Source organism: Numenius arquata, chromosome Z (assembly GCF_964106895.1).
Source record: "Numenius arquata chromosome Z, bNumArq3.hap1.1, whole genome shotgun sequence".
NCBI classification, from domain to species: Eukaryota; Metazoa; Chordata; class Aves; order Charadriiformes; family Scolopacidae; genus Numenius; species Numenius arquata.
The window spans coordinates 2,722,771-2,743,378 of NC_133616.1; the positions used below are offsets into that span (position 1 = coordinate 2,722,771).

Sequence of the window (20,608 nt, forward strand, 5' to 3'; positions counted from 1 at the left end):
GCACCCCAGGATGCCCTTGGCCTTCTTGGCCACAAAGGGACATTGTTGGCTCACGGTCATCCTGTTGTCCACCAGGACTCCCAGGTCTTTCTCCTCAGAGCTGCTCTCCAGCAGGTCACCCCCAACCTGTCCTGGTGCAGGGGGTTATTTCTCCCCAGGTGCAGCACCCTACACTTGCCTTATTGAAGTTCATCAGGTTCCTCTCTGCCCACCTTTTCAGCCTGTCCAGGTCTCGCTGTGTGGCACCACAGCCCTCCATCGTGTCAATGACCCCTCCCAGTTTGGTACTGTCAGCGAACTTGCTGAGGGTACACTCCATCCCCTCATCCAGGTTATTGATGAATATATTGAAGAGGACTGGACCCAGTACTGACCCCTGGGGGGACTCCACTTGTTACAGGCCTCCAACTAGATTCTGTGCCACTGATCACAACCCTCTGAGCTCTCTCCTTCAGCCAGTTCTCGGTCCACCTCACTGTCCATTCCTCTAATCCGCACTTCCTAAGCTCACCTATGAGGATGCTGTGGGAGACTGTGTCAAAAGCCTTGCTGAAGTCAGGGTAGACAACATCCACCACTCTCCCCTCGTCTGTCCAACCAGTCATGCCATGATAGAAGGCTATCAGGTTAGTCAGACATGACTTCCCCTTGGTGAATCCGTGTTGACTAGTTCTGATAACTAGTCCACTGGATTATGATTTTTTTTTTCTGGCGGCAGTGAGTTTGTTGCATCCTATTTTCCCTGAAGTAGCTTCATTTCAGTCCTTGCTGATCTCTAACCGTGACCTTTCAGAATGCCAATTAACTTTAGAATTAAAAAAACCAAAGAAATAAATGGGCAGGTAACCCGGAGAGCTGCGGTTGTATCATTTTCTGTCTTGCCGTGGAAGAAAATGTTTCTGTACCTGCTCCTTTTAGCTCATGCGTGAATAGGAAGCTGCAATACTCTCCCTGTGCCCCCGAGGAAGAGGAGATCTTTGAAGACATTAAAACCTGTTACCGTATTTCAGGCTCAGCTCACAGGCTGTAGCATCCGTAACTGGCCCTATTTAATTCAGTTTCTAAATCAGGCGAGGGATTTGGTTTTTTGCGCGCGCGAGAAAGCTTTACAAAGGGCAAATCGTGCCTGACAAATTTGGTGGCCTTTTACGACACTGCCACAGACTTGGTGGACAAGGGCAGAGCAACAGACGTCATCTACCTGGACTTAGGCAAAGCGTTTGGCACTGTCCTGCACGACATCCTGGTCTCAAAATCGGAAAGTCCTGGGTTCGATGGATGGACCACTTGGTGGATAAGGAACTGGCTGAATGGCCGAACTCAAAGGGTTGTGGCCAATGGTTCGATGTCCAATTGGCGGCCAGTGACGAGTGGTGTTCCTCAGGGGTCGGTACTGGGACCAGTGCTGTTCAACATCTTTGTTGGAGACATGGACATTGGGATAGAGTGCACCCTCAGCAAGTTTGCCGACGACACCAAGCTGTGTGGCATGGTTGACACGCTGGAGGGAAGGGGTGCCATCCAGAGGGACCTGGACAGGATGGAGAGATGGGCCCGTGCAAACTGCATGAAGTTCAACCAAGCCAAGTGCAGGGTCCTGCACCTGGGACGTGGCAATCCCAAGCACAAATACAGGTTGGGCGGAGAATGGCTGGAGAGCAGCCCTGAGGAGAAGGACTTTGGAGTGCTCGTGGATGAGAAGCTCAACATGAGCTGGGAACGTGCGCTGGCAGCCCAGAAAGCCAACCCCATCCTGGGCTGCATCAAGAGAAGCGTGGCCAGCAGGTCATGGGAGGTGATTCTACCTCTCTACTCTGCTCTTGTGAGACTCCACCTGGAGCACTGTGTCCAGCTTTGGAGTCCTCAACACAGGAAGGACATGGACCTGTTGGAAGGGGTCCAGCAGAGGGCCACAAAGATGATCAGAGGGCTGGAGCCCCTCCCCTATGAAGACAGGCTGAGAGAGCTGGGGTTGTTGAGCCTGGAGAAGAGAAGGCTCCGGGGAGACCTCATAGCGGCCTTCCAGTATCTGAAGGGAGCCTACAGGAGAGCCGGAGAGGGACTCTTTGTCAGGGAGTGTAGTGACAGGACAAGGGGTGATGGTTTTAAATTGGAAGAGGGGAGATTGAGATGAGATATTAGGAGGAAATTCTTTGCTGTGAGGGTGGTGAGACCCTGGCCCAGGTTGCCCAGGGAAGTTGTGGCTGCCCCATCCCTGGAAGTGTTTAAGGCCAGGCTGGATGGGGCTTTGAGCAACCTGCTCTAGTGGAGGTGTCCCTGCCCATGGCAGGGGGGTTGGAACTCGATGATCTTTAAGGTCCCTTCCAACTCTAACCATTCTATGATTCTATGATCTGGTTTGCTGCAAAATATCCACGATGGACCACTTTCTTCTGTCCGCATCGGAGCGTTTTCTTCTTTTTATTGGTTTGGGGTTTTTTTTCCAGTTCATTTTTTTTTAAAAAATGTGTATTTTGTAGCTTCCCGAGATGCTTTTAAGACTTGTATATGTTCACACGGCCGATATTTAGACTCGCAGTGAGGTCCCTACGCTGTCTCTGAAAGCGGCACTATCTCTGTGAGCATTTCTTGTGAATGAAACTAGTTTGGGATGAAGCTCTTGTCTCTGCAGCTGTCAGCAAAATAAACTTCAGGTTGGTTCAAAGAGGTTGAAAGCGGGACGGTCACGGCTCTGCTGGGCTGGATAATGATTTAAATTGAAGCAAGATTCAATTCTTGCTCCTTCTCCCTGGAGAAGAGAAGGCTCCGGGGAGACCTTATAACAGCCTATCAATACCTGAAGGGAGCCTACAGAAGAGCTGAAGAGGGACTCTTTGTCAGGAAGAGTGGTGACAGGACAAGGGGCAATGGTTTTAAATTGGAAGAGAAGAGATTTAGATTAGATATAAGGAAGAAATTCTTTACAGTGAGGGTGGTGAGGCACTGGAACAGGTTGCCCAGGGAAGTTGTGGATGCCCCATCCCTGGAAGTGTTCAAGGCCAGGCTGGATGGGGCTTTAAGCAACCTGCTCTAGTGAGAGGTGTCCCTGCCCATGGCAGGGGGGTTGGAACTAGATGATCTTTAAGGTCCTTTCCAACTCTAGCCATTCTATGATTCTATGATTCTATGATTCTAAGATTGAGTTTAACGAGGGACGTTGAGCCGTCTCCGAGTGCGGTGGGGGACCAGCTGTTTCCCTACAAGACCGTAGATGCCCCCCACCTAGAGAGGGCCCAAAAGGATTCATAGATTGGTCCAGGCCGGAAGGGACCTCCAAAGGTCATCTAGTCCGACCTCCCCGCAGTCAGCAGGGACACCCCCAACTAGACCAGGTTGCCCAGGGCCTCGTCGAGCTTCACCTTGAATATCTCAAGGGAAGGGGCCTCAACCACCTCCCTGGGCAACCTGTTCCAGTGTTCCACCACCCTCATGGTAAAGAACTTTTTCCTAATATCCAACCTAAATCTCCCCTTCTCCAACTTAAAACCATTACCCCTCGTCCTGTCGCTGCAGGCCCTTGTAAAGAGACTCTCCCCAGCCTTCCTGTAGGCCCCCCTCAGGTACTGGAAGGCCGCTATGAGGTCTCCCCAGAGCCTCTTTTTCTCCAAGCTGAACAACCCCAGCTCCCTCAGTCTGTCCTCATAGGAGAGGTGCTCCAGCCCCCTGATCATTTTGGTGGCCCTCCTCTGGACCCGCTCCATCAGGTCAATGATCAGATGATCAGAGCAATGGTGGAAGACACGATCCTACGAGCCACATTTAGGATTAAGTTCTTCTAGATCCCCGATTTGGGTGGAGGGGTTCGGTATCCACCACCTCCCCATGCATTTATACTAGGGTGTGTCTGATCTGGAAGAACCTGTGTAGACCTAGAAGATGAAATTCTCTTCTTCCATGGTTTGTTTTTTCCTTTTCCAGACTGTAAAGTTTTTTGAAAACTCCATTGTACAGGAGCTAATGGGAGCCTTTGACTCTTACAGAGATTGATCAGACGTTTTTTGCATTGAATTCTTTTTTTTCTTGCTTACTTGACCCTGGTGAACATCTCAGGGGAAGAAGTTGCAGCTCAGGATCTGTGACTTTGCACCTTTACTGCTTATCTCGATGAGTCAAAAATTGTATATCAGGATTTCCCAAGTCCATGGACTTTTTTAAATGACACATTCGTGTCTTTTAAGACTTTTGCCTTCTGGCTTCTTCACCTCAAGCTTTTCTTGGCCTCCACATGAACTAAAACCACTTCTGGATGGAAGGAGCAGTTTCTCCTGAGCTGCTGTGACTCCGTTGATGACTAAAGCTCTGAGAAACACCAAAAGGCCAAATTGCAGATTACCGGGACGTTCATCTGCTCTGGACAACAATCTCTTAGCAAATATTTTCCAGCAAGACCAGGAAAGATCAAAACTGATCATTTCTGATGCTCCAGTGAAATATCCACCAAAATCCCATTTAAGAAAGGAAAGTTTCCGGGTCTGTTTTACAGGGAGCGATACGGAGCCCAGATCTTTATAGCTGTACTGAAAGCTTTCAAAAATCGAAACTTTAAAAACCAGACTACATTTTAAATTTAAAAATGGTTCTTTTGCTCTCGTGGTCATCTGTTAGCGGAGCTGCTGAGTTGGCTCTTTCCTGGAGCTCTTGGTCTGTTGTGAATTCATCGTTGTTTCTGGGGTTGGCTAATAACGATGACATTTTATTGGTCACAAGGTAGTTCCCATTGATTTTGATGGAAGCTGCTGAATTTTCAGGTCTCGAAACTTGGGAGAAAATCATTGCTAAGTGCTTTAAAAGAGGAAATCTGAGCAAATAAAAAGACTGTTGAGCTGGCGCATGGCTTGAAGCTGGGATTTAGGGAGCTTTTTGGGCTCAAGGCTGCCATTGTACTGCGGTCATTGTCATAGAATCATAGAGTTGTCTAGGTTGGAAGGGACATTTAAGATCATCTAGTCCAACCATCAACCTAACTCTGATAAAAAAAAAAACAATGAAAAAAACCCCACATCACTAAACCATGTCTCTGAGCACTATGTCAACCTGTCTTTTGAATACCTCCAGGGATGGTGCCTCAACCACCTCCCTGGGCAGCCCATTCCAAGGCTTAATAACCCTTTCCGTGTAAAAGTTTTTCCTAATATCCAATCTGAACCTCCCCTGGTGCAACTTGAGGCCGTTTCCTCTCGTCCCATCGCCTGTTCCTTGGGAGAAGAGACCGACCCCCCCCGGCTACACCTTCCTTTCAGGGAGTTGTAGAGAGCGAGAAGGTCTCCCCTCAGCCTCCTTTTGTCCAGGCTGAACACCCCCAGCTCCCTCAGCCGCTCCTCACAAGACTTCACCAGACCCCTCACCAGCTCCGTTGCCCTTCTCTGGACACGCTCCAGCCCCTCAATGTCTTTTTTGTGGTGAGGGGCCCAAAACTGGACCCAGCCCTCGAGGTGGGGCCTCACCAGTGCTGAGTACAGGGGGCCATCACCTCCTGAGTCCTACTCACCATGCTGTTCTTGACACAGGCCAGGATGCTGGTGGCCTTCTTGGCCACCTGGGCACACTGCTGGCTCATGTTCAGCCGACAGTCGACCAACACCCCCAGCTCCTTTCCCACTCCTTTCCCAGCTCCAACCACTCTGCCTCAAGCCTGGAGCGCTGCATGGGGTTGGTGTGACCGAAGGGCAGGACTGGCACTTGGCTTTGTTGAACCTCATCCCATTGGCCTCGGCCCATCCATCAAGCCTGCCCAGATCCCTCTGCAAAGCCTTCCTACCCTCCAGCAGGTCAATGCTCCCACCCAACTTGGTGTCATCCCAGGTTCCTGCGGGCACAGGAGTGCATATCCTTGCATAAAAGGATAAACCGCAAACCCAATATTGCAAACTTAAAAATAAAATTGCGTTAAGCGACATTGTTTGGAAGCTGTAATAAAAGGGTTAGATTTTTTTGGTTTGGTTGCCAGGGCTTGCTTTGCTTCAACTGTAACATCAATTTAACGGATGCTTGTAGAATCGTTACCAAAATATTATCGAGCTTTTGAAACTGGTTTTAGCTTGAGGAGCTTTATTAGCATATGCATGGAAATGTTTGTTATCCGAATTTTGTTACCGCTCAAGGATTTTTGATGGTTAATTTTGTAGTGCGTTGCTTTTTGCTTATGGTCTTGTTTTCTTCTTTTTGGGATGTTGGCTGCAGAACAAGGAATACAAACTCCTGAACGAGCAGCTCTCTACGCTCGCGTCAGCCCACTCCTCCGAGGTGGAAAAGCTGAAGAAGGAACTGGTTCAATACCAGCAGAGCCACCGGGGTGACGGCAACCAGCTAGTCAGCATGCAAGAAGAGATGGAGCATCTCCGGCTGGAGCTTGAGAAAGCTCATGGTGAGAGGAAGGTTGTAGAAGACAGCTACGTCAAGGAGAAAGACCTACTGAGGAAGGTAGGTGTATTTGTCACATCTCCTGTTGTCTAGGTGGTCATACTGGTGAAAGCTCACTCTTCATAGAATGGTTCGGGTTGGAAGGGACTTTAAAGACCATCCAGTTCCAACCCCCTGCCCTGGGCAGGGACACCTCCCACCAGACCAGGTTGCTCAAAGGCCCCTCCAGCCTGGCCTTGAACCCCTCCAGGGATGGGGCAGCCACAGCTTCTCTGGGCAACCTGGGCCAGGGTCTCACCACCCTCACAGCAAAGAATTTCTTCCCCAGATCTCATCTCAATCTCCCCTCTTCCAGTTAAAAACCATTACCCTTTGTCTTATCGCCCCACTCCCTGACTCTTCACAAGTCTGAAGGGGAAAGACTTAATTTCTATTCTTTAATTATGATTATTTTTAAATTGTTTTTATCAGTGAATACCCCTAGAATTTGCCTTTTAACCAGGTCATGGGGCAACAAGGGCAGGTGGATGTCTCTATTGGAGCGTCAACTGCCTCATGGCAGGAGGATGCCCCATCTTGATGCCTTTTGAGCTGCCAACCATCAAGAAACTCCCCAAACCCCAACCCCTCTGAAATAAGGGCACTTAATAACCGTGGATATTCCAGAGCTTCGTGTATATACAGTGATTCCTCGTGGCGTGTAATGCAAAATCCTGGAGAAGGCTTTTAGAGATGCTGTAAATATTAGGAAGATGTTCTTCCTCAGCCCAGCCTGGCATGGGACATGAGGGCCACTGCTCCAACACCAGCTGGGCTGGTTTTTACAAGCTTTTATAGGAATTGGAGCTGTGATGTGGACTAAACTTCTTGATTTTCTTCCCTTCTTCCGTGCAAACTCCTAAGCTTTCTGGATCTCTTGAGGTGAAGGTGGCCCAAAGCTGCCACCATTGCACGAGAAAGCTTTCCAGTGGGAGAAACAGACTTTGGAATGTGAGGGGTTTTTTTGCAAATATTAAAAATGGACCTTTTAATCTGAATTTCTTCGCTAGTCAGGTTCATTCGAAATAACTTTCATACCCATTCTCATAACCTAAGGCACTAAGGTATGGGTTCGGTTTCCTGCTGCCAATTTTTGTGACTGCTCAGATAAAATCCGGGATCTTTTTTCTTCTGTGCCGGGGGTTGAAGTGGTTTCTTTCGTCCTGCTGTTGGAAAGAACTTAGGGCTTTTCTGCTCAATGCACAGGAAAAGCTGTTTTGCAGCTGTTCCTCTAGAAAAGTGCTTTTTTGTGTGACGACGTGAAGTTGAGTGGCTTTTGGAGATGGAAAAAAAAAGGTCTGGAATTAGCTGTGTTTTAATTACGGTGGAAGAATGCCCAGATGGGGCTCTTCTAAGGACCTTCACTCAGCAGCACTTGCCCTGGGCAACCTCCCTTTGTGGGTAAGCCCTGTTGGTGGGTTTGGGTGAGTAGATACGGGGACCCTGTGGTCAGGATAACTTCATCTGAACATCTGAAATGTGTTTTGGGGGGTGTTTCTCAAAAGATCATTCGACCCGTACGTGTGTTGTCTCTTGGCTGGACCACGAGGTGTTGGAAAAGCAGTTACTCCGCTCTTTGCACGTATATTGTACCCACGCAGAGACGTATGGAATCGGTGATTTTCTTTCCTCCAACACCAAACGAGAAGATCCTTTTTGGCACAGGGCTGGGCTCCTTTGCTGGTTGCAGCACAGGCTTTTAGAGCCTGAAACGATGCTTTATTTTGAAGGTGATGCGGCTGGGGAAAAACTGCTTCTCTTTGTTCTTGATTGCAAATCCCCTTCCAGCGCTCGGAAGAAAGCTTTATTTAATGACTTTCATGCTTTCAAAAAAGTATGAAAACAAAGCCCTTGTTGTAGAAGTGCCTGAAGCAGAGCAAATACCGTGCGCTTTACCGGGACGATAAATGGTTTAATTATAAAACATTTCTACTCAGCAGTGCGGGCTCCCCTTTCTGACCTCAGCTTTCAATTGCTCCCTTCGATTCCTCGTCTTTGGGAAGATGGGAGAAGACCCGTTTCCTCCCTGGAAACAAAACCCGAAAATTGCTTTCCAAGCAAATTTAGGAGAGAGATTTTTGAGTAGTTCTAATAACTACCAAAAGCGTGGGGAGCGTCGTGAAACTGAATTCAGGCGTGAGAAGCGCTTTTCACCTCCAACAGCAAGATTGCACCATGGTGGTGGGATGCGCTCCCTCCGGAGATGGTACCCCAAGTCCTCAGACACTTCGGAGTGACACTGAGGTGACGGCCTTAATTTTATCGACTTGAGCTGGGGCGGCAGCTTCTGCAAATCCATATTAGTTAGGATTTTGTTAAGGATAAAATGGCCTTTAATCTCTTCCTTACAGCTTTTCTCTCCGACTCCTTAATTTTAGAATAGCCCTTCTTATTCCATTTTGTGATAAAGTTTAAACCATCAGATCTGTGTGAGTACCAACAGCTATTCCTAGATTTGGTAGCACCTAATCATCTCAGTTGATGAGCTGGGATCATTCTCTGCATCAAGAAGAGCATGGCCAGCAGGTCAAGGGAGGTCGTCCTCCCGCTGTACTCCACCTCAACTGGATCACTGGGGTCCAGTTCTGGGCCCCCCAGTTCAAGAGGACAGGGAACTGCTGGAGAGGGGACAGCAGAGGGCTACAAAGATGCTGAGGGGCCTGGAGCATCTCTCTGATGAGGAAAGGCTGAGGAGGAGCTTGGGTCTTTTTACTCTGGAAAAGTCTGAGAGGGGACCTCATCAATGTTTATCAATATCTAAAGGGCAGGTATCAAGAGGATGGGGCCAGTGTTTTTTCAGTGGTGCCCAGGGACAGGACAAGAGGGAACGGGCACAAACTTGAACATGGGAAATTCAATCTAAACATGAGGAGGAACTTCTTTCCTGTGAGGGTGGCAGAGCCCTGGAAGAGGCTGCCCAGAGAGGTGGTGGAGTTTCCATCCTTGGAGACATTGAAACCCCACCTGGACACGTTCCTGTGGGACCTGCTCTGGGTGGCCCTGCTTTGGCAGTGGGTTGGACTAGATGATCTCCAGAGGTCCCTTCCAACCCCTATGGTTCTGGATGATTGAGGATGCTTGTGGGGAAGACTGAAGTCTTTGCTGGGAATTCATGCCAGCTGGGCTTCCTATAAATTCTACATAGTGGTGACAGCAAAATTATTGTTCTCAGACACTGGAAATTTGTATTATGGTGTGTACAGTGTTATCTTTGGTGTCTTGAGCTCCTTCTCTGTGTGTAGCCGGTTTCTAAGCCGTGGTTCGAGGATGCGACGGAGCAGACAATCGGAATGATGTTGCACTGGGATGATGCGTTCTCCTGCCTGACAGCAGCAGAATCACCCTCCTTTAACCATAGCAGGGTATTTTGCTTGATCACAGAATCCCAGAATGCTATGGGGTTGGAAGGCACCTCTGGAGATCGTCTAGTCCAACCCCCTGCCAAAGCAGGGCCACCCAGAGCAGGTTGCACAGGAACGTGTCCAGGTGGGGTTTGAATGTCTCCAGAGAAGGAGACTCCACCACCTCTCTGGGCAGCCTCTTCCAGGGCTCTGCCACCCTCAAAGTGAAAAAGTTCCTCCTCCTGTTGAGATGGAACTTTTTATGTTCAAGTTTGTGCCCATTTCCTCTTGTCCTGTCCCTGGGCACCACTGAAAAAAGACTGGCCCCATCCTCCTGACACCCACCCTTGAAGTATTTATAGGCCTTGATCAGATCCCCCCTCAGGCTTCTCTTCTCTAGACTCAAAAGCCCCAAGTCCCTCAGCCTTTCCTCATCAGGGAGATGCTCCAGGGTCCTCGTCATCATTGATAATGGGATGTTTTTGTGTTTTTATGTTTTGACGTAGCTCTGTCGGAGGCATCGAAATTCCTGAGGATGAACAAAATTACAGGATGGGTTGGTCAGCGTCAGTCCAGCTTGTTGTTGTGACAAGTAGACTCGCTCCCTTTTATTTTTCACGAAGGAGGAGTTAAAAAAACCAACCAACCTATTTTGTAGGATTTAGTTTCCGTTGCCATTAATTTTTGCAAGCGATATTTGGTTTTAATTTGCTATATATGCTCCTGTTGTGTTACCAAAGGCCCTGGTACACCCTGTGCATCACTAGAGGTTCTGCAGTAGAGTTGAAGCATTGAAGTGACTATAATCTTAATTCGTGACAATAAACATGAAATTAAAAAAGCCTGAATAATTTAATATTCATCTTCCGTGGTGCTCAAATTAACTTGGTCTACCTTAACTGCTTAAATACCACCCAACAGTCAGTGCTGAGTTGAAGATAGGAAGGAAACCCCCTTGAAATGGGGAAATAAACCTCTGTTGTTGGGGAAATGAACCTCTCCGATCACTTGTGGGAGTTTCTCTCCTGCAGATCGTGGTGGCCAAGTCCAGCCGCTCGGTATTTCGTAAGATTCTGCTAAAAATCTGAATTTAAGGGAGAAATGAGTTGGGGAAAAGCAAAGTTAAGTCTCAGTTGTAGAGCGGTTCATCCTGCGCTTCAGCTCCTGATGTACAAAGGATAACTTGGCAAAACACGAGGGAAAAGATCTTTTAAACGGCAAAGAAAAGCCCGAACAAAGCTCCCTGTCTCCGGCCAGGTGAAATGTAATCCCTCCGCAGCAAGCAGTAATTCTTTCCCTTGTTTCGCAGCGCATAGCCGACTTGGAAGAAGAAAACGCTCTCCTGAAGCAGGAGAAAGAGGAGCTCAACAGCAGGATCCGCTGTCAATCTGAAGGTAAGAAAAAATCCTTACGGCGTTATAATTCCTCCGCTAAACGAGGAGCTTCACCTCTTCTCCCCTCTCAAACTTGTTTTTCCTGCGTGTTTTTCCTACCTTGAAAAGTGCAAAGCTTTTTACCCCCCTCACCCCACCTTTCCGGGTGTTTTTTTGTTGTGGGGAGAGTTGTCTTCGCGCTGTCCTGCTGGTGGACGGCAAGACAGAGGCTGGTTTAACTGGTGAAATGTGGAATAAAATACCTAAAAGGGCTTTTTAATTCAGTTACGTGGCAGCGTTTACCGCAGGTGATGTGAGAGGCAACGAGACTGGGAAGGATGGAGGGGAGGGAGTGACAACATCCCGAGATGGATGAATAAAGGATCCGAGGAACGGCGGAGTTAACGATATTAAGCTGTGACAAAGGCTTTCTCTAACGTGACAGGAGTCTGTGCGTGTTTTTTAAAGCAGAGACTCAGACGGCGAGACGTCCAGAGAGGAAAACAATCTGGGGAAAATCCCAAGCCACAAAAGAAACTCTCATGTGTGTTTTGAGCTTTTTTTATTATTATTATTATTATTTTTTACCATCCTTTTCAGCTTTGATTTTGTTGCAGGATTTACAAAGCATCACGCGTCATTCTGTGGATGCCTCTAGCGCTGCTCTGTGGTACACGTGAAGTACCTCTTGCTCTCAGCCTCCTGTAAAAAAATACAGGCGTGAAAATTACACGTTCAAAAGAAACCGGCTGCAAATATTTCTTCATCTCTTACGGGATGCTTTCGGGGCATCGAAGCTTGAGGGAAGCGGGTGGAGGGGTTTGGCTTGGTGTCCACCCATTTAAAAAGGCACACGGATTATATTTACCCAGTTTCTCGAAAGAGGAGGGACGAGATTTGCTTCCAAAAGGGAAAAAAGAATTTATTTGGGTATTTATTTGAAATTCTGCAATCTTACCGTGGTAAATGGTTGATGATGACGTGAGAAAGTGATGCTGCGGTTGACTTGCTCCTGTGCCAAATCTGGTGGTGGGAAGCGGGCAGAGAAGTCTTCAAATGCACTTAATCGTGAATATTTTTCCATCCTGTGCTGGTCTTCTCTGAACTGGGTTCATGGCTGGCCCAGTTGAGTTAAACATAATTAATAGATCTGATGGTTTGTAGGTGCTGGAGGTTTTGCTTTAACTGGGATGGCAGAGGACTGTGGTCTCTGAGCAGGAGAGCTCAAGCTGTTCCAAATGGCAAGGAGACAGATCCAGATTATAATAGTCTCTAAATATTAGAGAATGCTTATTTGTATTTTAGAGCTTCTTGGCAGAGAGCATTTTGTTAATTAGTCATCGTTATTGCATATGGTTAGAAGAAACTAATTTCAGAGATGAAGATTGTAATTTCTTTTCTTTTTTTTTTTCCCCCCCTTATTTTAAAGATGAATTTGCACGAAACACAGTTGAGGAAAATATCCAGATGAAGAAAGAGCTGGAAGAAGAGAGGTCTCGTTACCAGAACCTGGTAAAAGAGTACTCGAGGCTGGAGCAGAGATACGACAACTTGCGGGATGAAATGACTATTATAAAGGTAAGGAAACTGCAGTTATCCCCCTTCTGTTGTGTCTTGGACGTGACGTTGGTGGCTGGATGATGTGGCCGACTCAACCCCAGAACGTTTAATAGAACTGATATTATCGGGCTTGATAGTTCTAAGACTGAACTTTGACGTTGAAGCCAAACCTTATTTGTGCCTTGAGAAAAGAGCTTCATCTTTCACGCTTTTCTTTTAATTACCTAGAGATATCTGTGAATCTCAGCAAAAGCTGGTTCATGCTTCTTGTTTTGCTTTTTATTTGTTTCACACGGAATCACAGAATGATATGAGGTTGGAAGGCACCTCTGGAGATCATCTAGTCCAACCCCCTGCCAGAGCAGGTCCACTCAGACCAGGAACGTGGCCGGGGGGCTTTGAATGTCTCCAGAGAAGGAGACTCCACCACCTCCTTGGGCAGCCTCTTCCAGGGCTCTGCCACCCTCACAGGAAAGAAGTTCCTCCTCATGTTTAGGTGGAACTTCTTATGTTCGAGTTTGTGCCCGTTCCCTCTTGTCCTGTCCCTGGGCACCACTGAAAAAAGCCTGGCCCCATCCTCCTGACACCCACCCTTGAAGTATTTATAGGCCTTGATCAGATCCCCCCTCAGGCTTCTCTTCTCCAGACTCAAAAGCCCCAAGTCCCTCAGCCTTTCCTCATCAGAGAGATGCTCCAGGCCCCTCATCATCTTTGTAGACCTGATCATTTCAGTGATGTTCCTGCAGAGGCATTGGCTTAAAAAAACGACAAAAAAAACAAACCCCAACAACGTGACTTCAGAATTTCAAAAGCCAAAGTTTTTAGGTTCAGCTTTGCTAAAGCGTTAGAAGAACTGCTGGATTAGGTGGAAGGTTGAGCATTTAAAGGGAGCCCCGGAGGGTGCCGTGAACAGCATCATCTTGAGCTCAGATTTGCATGTTGGCACTTAAAAGGCACCTGGCCTCATGAAAAGCCTTTAAACTGAGCTTCTATATCGCTTCACATAGAACTAGAAAATGGAATTCTCTAGAAGTCCACAGTCAAGCCTTTAGCAAAGGTAAACTTCACATATAGACATGTGTTTGTTCTAAGAAACAATGTTTTGTGGGGAATCCTTCCTTAAACGCTGAATACATCGTGTATCTGCACATCTCTTTGGCAGCAAGCACCGGGACACAGGAGAAACCCATCCAACCAGAGCAGTTTGGAGTCCGATTCCAATTATCCATCCATCTCAACCTCTGAGATTGGAGACACCGAGGATGTGATTCAACAAGTGGAGGTAGAGGAAATGGGGTGGGCTCGAGGGGGGAGAGGAGGGATGGTTGATGTGGGTATGGGGGGGTAGAGGTTGGACTACAAGGTGGGAGGGATGAAATTAATTTCCCCCTCCAGAAACACAGCGTTGAATTGTGTGAGAGGGATTGCAGGGTTGTGGTGCTGTGTCAAGTGCTTACTCATCTGGGATCTGGACAGGCTGGAGAGGTGGGCCCGTGCAAACCTCCTCAAGTTCAACCAGGCCAAGTGCAAGGTCCTGCACATGGGTCAGGGCAATCCCAAGCACAAATCCGGGCTGGGCGGAGAATGGCTGGAGAGCAGCCCTGAGGAGAAGGACTTGGGGGTGTTGGCGGATGAGAAGCTCAACATGAGCTGGGAACGTGCGCTGGCAGCCCAGAAAGCCAACCGCATCCTGGGCTGCATCCCCAGCAGCGTGGCCAGCAGGGCCAGAGGGGGGGATTCTGCCCCTCTGCTCTACTCTGGGGAGACGCCCCCAGTGCTGCCTCCAGCTCTGGGGCCACCAACAGCAGAAGGACATGGACCTGTTGGAGGGGGCCAGAGGAGGCCACGGAGATGCTGCGAGGGCTGGAGCCCCTCTGCTGTGAGGACAGGCTGAGAGAGTTGGGGGGGTTCAGCCTGGAGAAGAGAAGGCTCCGGGGAGATCTTAGAGCCCCTTCCAGTCCCTCAAGGGGCTCCAGGAAAGCTGGGGAGGGACTCTTGATCAGGGAGGGGAGCCATAGGATGAGGGGGAAGGGTTTGACACTGAAAGAGGGGAGATTGAGATGAGATGTGGGGAAGAAGTTCTTTGCTGTGAGGGTGGTGAGAGCCTGGCCCAGGTTGCCCAGAGAAGCTGTGGCTGCCCCATCCCTGAAGGTGTTCAAGGCCAGGTTGGAGAGGGGGCTTTGAGCAACCTGGTCTGGTGGGAGGTGTTGGAGGAGGTTTGGAACTGGGTGATCTTTAAGGTCCCTTCCAACTCAAGCCGTTCTATGATTCTCTAAACCAACTAATAAATAATTGGCTAGAAGGGACTTGGTAGGGCATTTTTAATGTTCTTAGCTGTGGCCCCAATCAGCCACTTACATTCACGTTGGGCTGTTAAACGCTCAATGATTTATTAAGATGAGTCAACTGACGTTAAAAATAGGTGCTTGAAATGGGGGTTTGGTCTTTGAAAGTACGTGCCTTCCTCGGGATGCTCCTGTAACCAGGCTCGGTGCTGATGTATAGTCAGGGTCTGTCACTCTGTGTGATTTCAAAACTTGACTGAGCTCTTCTCCATTTTCTACTCCCCTGTTCTTCTCCAGGAGGTCGGGATGGAGAAAGCCGCCATGGACATGACCCTCTTCCTAAAGCTACAGAAGCGAGTGAGGGAGCTCGAGCAGGAGAGGAAGAAGCTGCAGACCCAGCTGGAGAAAAAGGAGCAAGAGAGCAAGAAATCCCAGGTGAGAGATGTCTTTTCATTGATACTGATATTTCATGTTGGGAACTGGCTTCCCTTGCTTGCTGGAGGACACGGGATATAGGAATTGAGGTTTGAGAGTGATAGGTTCAAGTTAAGAGGCGGCAAATCCAGCTGGGAAATGGAGAAAAACTAAGGACAATTGGACGATACTGATTTTTTTTTTATTTTTTTTAATTTTTATTTTCTCTTATAAGCTGGTTATAACAGATTTTAGGACAGAATCTTAAGAATCTTGAAAGCAATGAGGTGTAGGATCAACTTTGGAGCATTTTATTCTGCCTGCACCGATGAAGCCGTGAAGAGAAAGGCCCCGGTACCCCACATCTCCACGTTTCTTTTGGTTGAGTTGGGTTATTCAAGCGCTTCTTTGCAACCACCTCCTTGTCAATCAGTCTTGTGTCCTTGGTTTGGTGTTAGAATCTATATGTGTTTCTTTTTTTTTTTTAATCCTTAGTAATGATCATATAGGAATATAGCATAAAAAACGGTATAATAAACTAGAAATACGAAGATAACTGTTAGTAGGAGGCGTTCTTTCTTTTCTCTGTATTGCAGGGCAGGGATATTCCTTCGACATATTCTTTCTTCCCTGTGAAAAAAGATCTTCTTCCAGTTTAAGTGTTTTCCTTCTAAGTAACTTAAAAATAAAGATATCCGTTCCTGGCAGCCCAGTGATAACTTAGGAGTCGGTCCTGCCTTGCAACTGGAATCTGGAAATACAGCGCTCTCCAACTGCCAGTGAGCTGCTGTTTGCCATAGGGGGCTTTTAATAGAATGACAGAGTGATATGGTGTTGGAAGGGACCTCTGGAGATCATCTAGTCCAACCCCCTGCCAAAGCAGGTCCACCCAGAGCAGGTTGGACAGGAATGTGTCCAGGTGGGTTTTGAATGTCTCCAGAGAAGGAGACTCCACCACCTCTCTGGGCAGCCTCTTCCAGGGCTCTGCCACCCTCAAAGTGAAAAAGTTCCTCCTCGTGTTGAGATGGAACTTCTTATGTTCAAGTTTGTGCCCATTTCCTCTTGTCCTGTCCCTGGGCACCACTGAAAAAAGACTGGCCCCATCCTCCTGACACCCACCCTTGAAGTATTTATAGGCCTTGATCAGATCCCCCCTCAGGCTTCTCTTCTCCAGACTCAAAAGACCCAAGTCCCTCAGCCTCTCCTCATCAGAGAGATGCTCCAGGCCCCTCATCATCTTTGTAGCCCTCTGCTGTCCCCTCTCCAGCAGTTCCCTGTCCTTCTTGAACTGGGGAGCCCAGAACTGGTCCCAGTGCTCCAGCTGGGGCCTCCCCAGGGCAGAGCAGAGTGGGAGGATGACCTCCCTCCACCTGCTGGTCACACTCTTTCTGATCCTGATTTCTTGTGTATTTTTTACCCTGCCCTCTGTAACTGAGGCTTTGCGGCTCATCGAGAGGCCCCGAGTGTGGGAGACAACGCACGCCGTGAAACAGCAACGCTGTGTGCGTGTGGTCACGAAGCAGTAAAGATGCTCTTACGTGAAACACTGAGCAAGTGCCATCACTTCTGATTTCATAATTGAAATTTCTGGGGCTTTTTGTTGCTTTGTTTGGCAATTATTTTGTTTATTATTCTCCAGCGTGAGATCTATGTATCTTTTAGCAAACACAGCGAGAGACTCAACAAAATCCTCAACGGTAATTAGTTACTTGCTTCAGCAGATGTTTTTACTGATCACCTCGAGCAATTTGCAGTCAACACTTGACACGGGAAGCTTCCCCAGCCTCCCGTCTCGTTGTCAAGGTGTTAATGAGAGATTAAACCATTTTCTCCTGAAGCTTCCCTGCTATGTGTTGCTGGAACTCCGTCTGACGGCGATTAACAACATCGTTATGGTTGAGGTGGCCGGCAGCGATGCGGCAGGGCTGGCTGTTGATGGAGACGTGTCTAACCATCCTGTGCCATGTTTTTAAATATAAATTTATCTCTTTGATCCATGCAGGTAATTGAAACGAAGAACCAAGTGACTTCGGACCATGAAGATCTCGCATACAACAGTCTGAAGGTGAGCGAGGTGCTCCTAATTAGCGCTGAAACCTATTGCTTGGCTCCAACAGCCTGAACAAATTGTCTGAACGTGGTAATAACCCAAAACCTTCTCTAATCGGTTCTGTCAGAGACAACATTTTGATATCTGTAGCTCTCCGTCAGGTCCTAGGCCTGAGGTGATGGCTTTTGGTTTTTTGGTAGTGCAGACCTTGAAGTATTTATAGGCATTGATCAGATCCCCCCTCAGGCTTCTCTTCTCCAGACTCAAAGGACCCAAGTCCCTCAGCCTTTCCTCCTAAGAGGAGGCCTCCAGGCCCCTCATCATCTTTGTAGCCCTCTGCTGTCCCCTCTCCAGCAGTTGCCTGTCCTTCTTGAACTGGGGAGCCCAGAACTGGACCCAGTACATCCTTAAGTGGAACTCGCACTTGTCCCAAGGCGTACAGCATTACAGAGGTGTAAAAGAGGTCCCCAAGCTCTAGCGGTGATGGCAACAGCCTCACTCCTTAGGAAGGGGCTCATACAGGGAAGTATGAGCCTGTGTAAATCAGAGGATAGCACCACCATGCCATGAATTTGCCCTCTCTTCTGTTCCTACTACTCGATAGGAAAAGGAAATAAAACCATCTAGAAGCTCATTTCGTGATGAGTTTCCAAGACATTCAAACCCCACCTGGACATGTTCCTGTGGGACCTGCTCTGGGTGGACCTCCTTTGGCAGGGGGTTGGACTAGATGATCTCCGGAGGTCCCTTCCAACCCCATAGCATTCTGGGATTGTGACTGTGTAACTTGTCAAATAAATCAGTGCTATTGCACTACGGAGAGGAAAGAGCATTTCTCGCAGCGCAAAGAGCGATCTCCCTTTCCACGTTTTATTTTATCTCCTGTTCTGCCATCACTGATACAGGTGAAAAAAGGGGGTGTGAGCAGGGGACAATAGGCGTCTCCCCCATGTTTATAGATATTTTAACGTTGCTCCATGAAATCCAGCAAGAAAAGAGCAGGAAATGAATTTAGAGGTAAAGTCTGAAAGGAATCCGTGCTAATGGGGTTTTGGAGCTGGGCTTTCTTCCCTCATCTTCCTGGCTTGGTTTCTAACCAGAGCACGGCTTGATACGGCCCGTCCGTGGAGTCAGGAGAGTGGCTGAGTCATTTGAAAAAGAAAAATAATAGAGGAAGAGGAAGGGGAAGGGAAAGGAAGGGAAAATGGAAGGGAAAATGGAAGGGAAAATGGAAGGGAAAATGGAAGGGAAGGGAAAAAGAAAGAAGATGAAGGAAAGGGAAAAGGAAGGGGAAAGGGGAAGGGAAAGGAAGTGAAGGGAAGGAAAAGGGAAGGGAAGGGAAAAGCAAGAGGAGGAGGAAGGAAAGGAAAGGGGAAAGGAAAAAGCAAGAGGAGGAGAAAGGAAAGGAAAGGGGAAAGGGAAGGAAAAAGCAAGAGGAGGAGGAAGGAAAGGAAAGGAGAAAGGAAAGGGGAAAGGGAAGGAAAAAGCAAGAGGAGGAGGAAGGAAAGGAAAGGAGAAAGGAAAGGAAAGGGGAAAGGGAAGGAAAAAGCAAGAGGAGGAAGGAAAGGAAAGGAGAAAGGAAAGGAAAGGGGAAAGGGAAGGAAAAAGCAAGAGGAGGAAGGAAAGGAAAGGAGAAAGGAAAGGAAAGGGGAAAGGGAAGGAAAAAGCAAGAGGAGGAAGGAAAGGAAAGGAGAAAGGAAAGGAAAGGGGAAAGGGAAGGAAAAAGCAAGAGGAGGAGGAAGGAAAGGAAAGGAGAAAGGAAAGGAAAGGGAAGGAAAAAGCAAGAGGAGGAGGAAGGAAAGGAAAGGAGAAAGGAAAGATGAAAGGGGAGGAAAAAGGAGAGGAGGAGGAAGGAAAGGAAAGGAGAAAGGAAAGATGAAAGGGGAGGAAAAAGGAGAGGAGAGGGAAGGGAAGGCAAGGCAGGGAAAAAGCAAGAGGAGGAGGAAGGTGATGCGCGGAAACAAACCCTACGACTCGAATAGAGTTATAAAGCAGGTATGTTTATTGCGGCGCCGGGTGCAAGGGGGATTTCTCCTCCTAACTTGCACACCGGCTCGTAAAGCAAGCATCTGTTTATGATAAAAAGCATACATATTCATTAATGTGGGCTGGGTTATTATAATTAATTCTAAGAAAAGGCATTACTATTCTAATTATTTCTAGGAACTCATTATCATAAGTCTCCTCCCCTTGCCGCATGCCTACTGTCGCCCGGTGGTCGTGGGCCGGGGTCTTCTGGAGGAAGGCTCATAGTCTTCTTCACCGTGTACTTTTACCTTTGGCTTAGAACGCTGGGCTGGCTGGACCCCAAACCGCGGGACTGGTCCCGACCAGATGGACACTGCACCCAGACAATTGGGTTCCTCCTTAGGGTGCAGGCTGTTCCCGCTATCTTATACACAAGGCCAGTTCCTTATCTTGGAATGCTGGGCTCCTGGGCTCCGAGCTCTGTTCTTTGCCAAGCTGTGCTAAATCTACACTAACGACCTTTAACCATTCATTCTCCGAATCAAAGGAAAGGAAAGTGGAAAGGAAAAGGAAGGGAAGGGGAAGGAAAAGGGAAGGGAAGGAAAAGGGAAAGTAAGGGAAAAAGAAAGAGGAGGAAGGGAAGGTAAAAGGGGAAAGGAAAGATGAAGGGGAAGGAAAAGGGAAGGGAAGGAAAAGGGAAAGGAAGGGAAAAAGAAAGAGGAGGAAGGGAAGGTAAAAGGGGAAAGGAAAGATGAAGGGGAAGGAAAAGGGAAGGGAAGGAAAAGGGAAAGGAAGGGAAAAAGAAAGAGGAGGAAGGGAAGGTAAAAGGGGAAAGGAAAGATGAAAGGGAAGGAAAAAGCAAGAGGAGGAGAAAGGAGAGGGAAGGGAAGGGAAAAAGAAAGAGGAGAAAGGAAGGGAAAGGAAAGGAAAAAGGAGGAGAAGGAAAGAGGAGGAGGACAAAGGGAAGGAAAAAGGAGGAGAAAGGGAAGGAAAAGGAAGGAGAAAAGCAGGGGTCTTATCCAGCAAATAACAAAACTCGGAGAACAGCCGTTTGCGTAGAGAAGCAGTCAGTCAATCGCTTTCTTTTCACCGTTCTGTCCCTGAGCGCGATGAGAAAAGAGGGGGAGCGGGTCGGTGCTTTTGCCGCATAACGAGACCGGGATCGGTATCCATTTCCCACCCCGCACACACTTTTCGAACTCGTGTTTTCAAAACCAG

At 48.0% G+C, this 20,608-nt stretch overlaps 1 protein-coding gene across 1 annotated transcript in view; it reads left to right on the forward strand.

Moving 5' to 3' along the window:
- Positions 1 to 20,608, forward strand: part of LOC141477185 (unconventional myosin-Vb-like) — a 170,368-nt gene that overhangs the window by 120,680 nt on the left and 29,080 nt on the right. The window contains exons 22-27 of the mRNA XM_074166272.1: positions 6,181 to 6,420; positions 11,050 to 11,134; positions 12,543 to 12,691; positions 13,836 to 13,955; positions 15,256 to 15,393; positions 17,375 to 17,437. Of these exons, the coding sequence (XP_074022373.1) occupies positions 6,181 to 6,420; positions 11,050 to 11,134; positions 12,543 to 12,691; positions 13,836 to 13,955; positions 15,256 to 15,393; positions 17,375 to 17,437 (795 nt within the window). The remainder of the gene's footprint in view (positions 1 to 6,180; positions 6,421 to 11,049; positions 11,135 to 12,542; positions 12,692 to 13,835; positions 13,956 to 15,255; positions 15,394 to 17,374; positions 17,438 to 20,608) is intronic.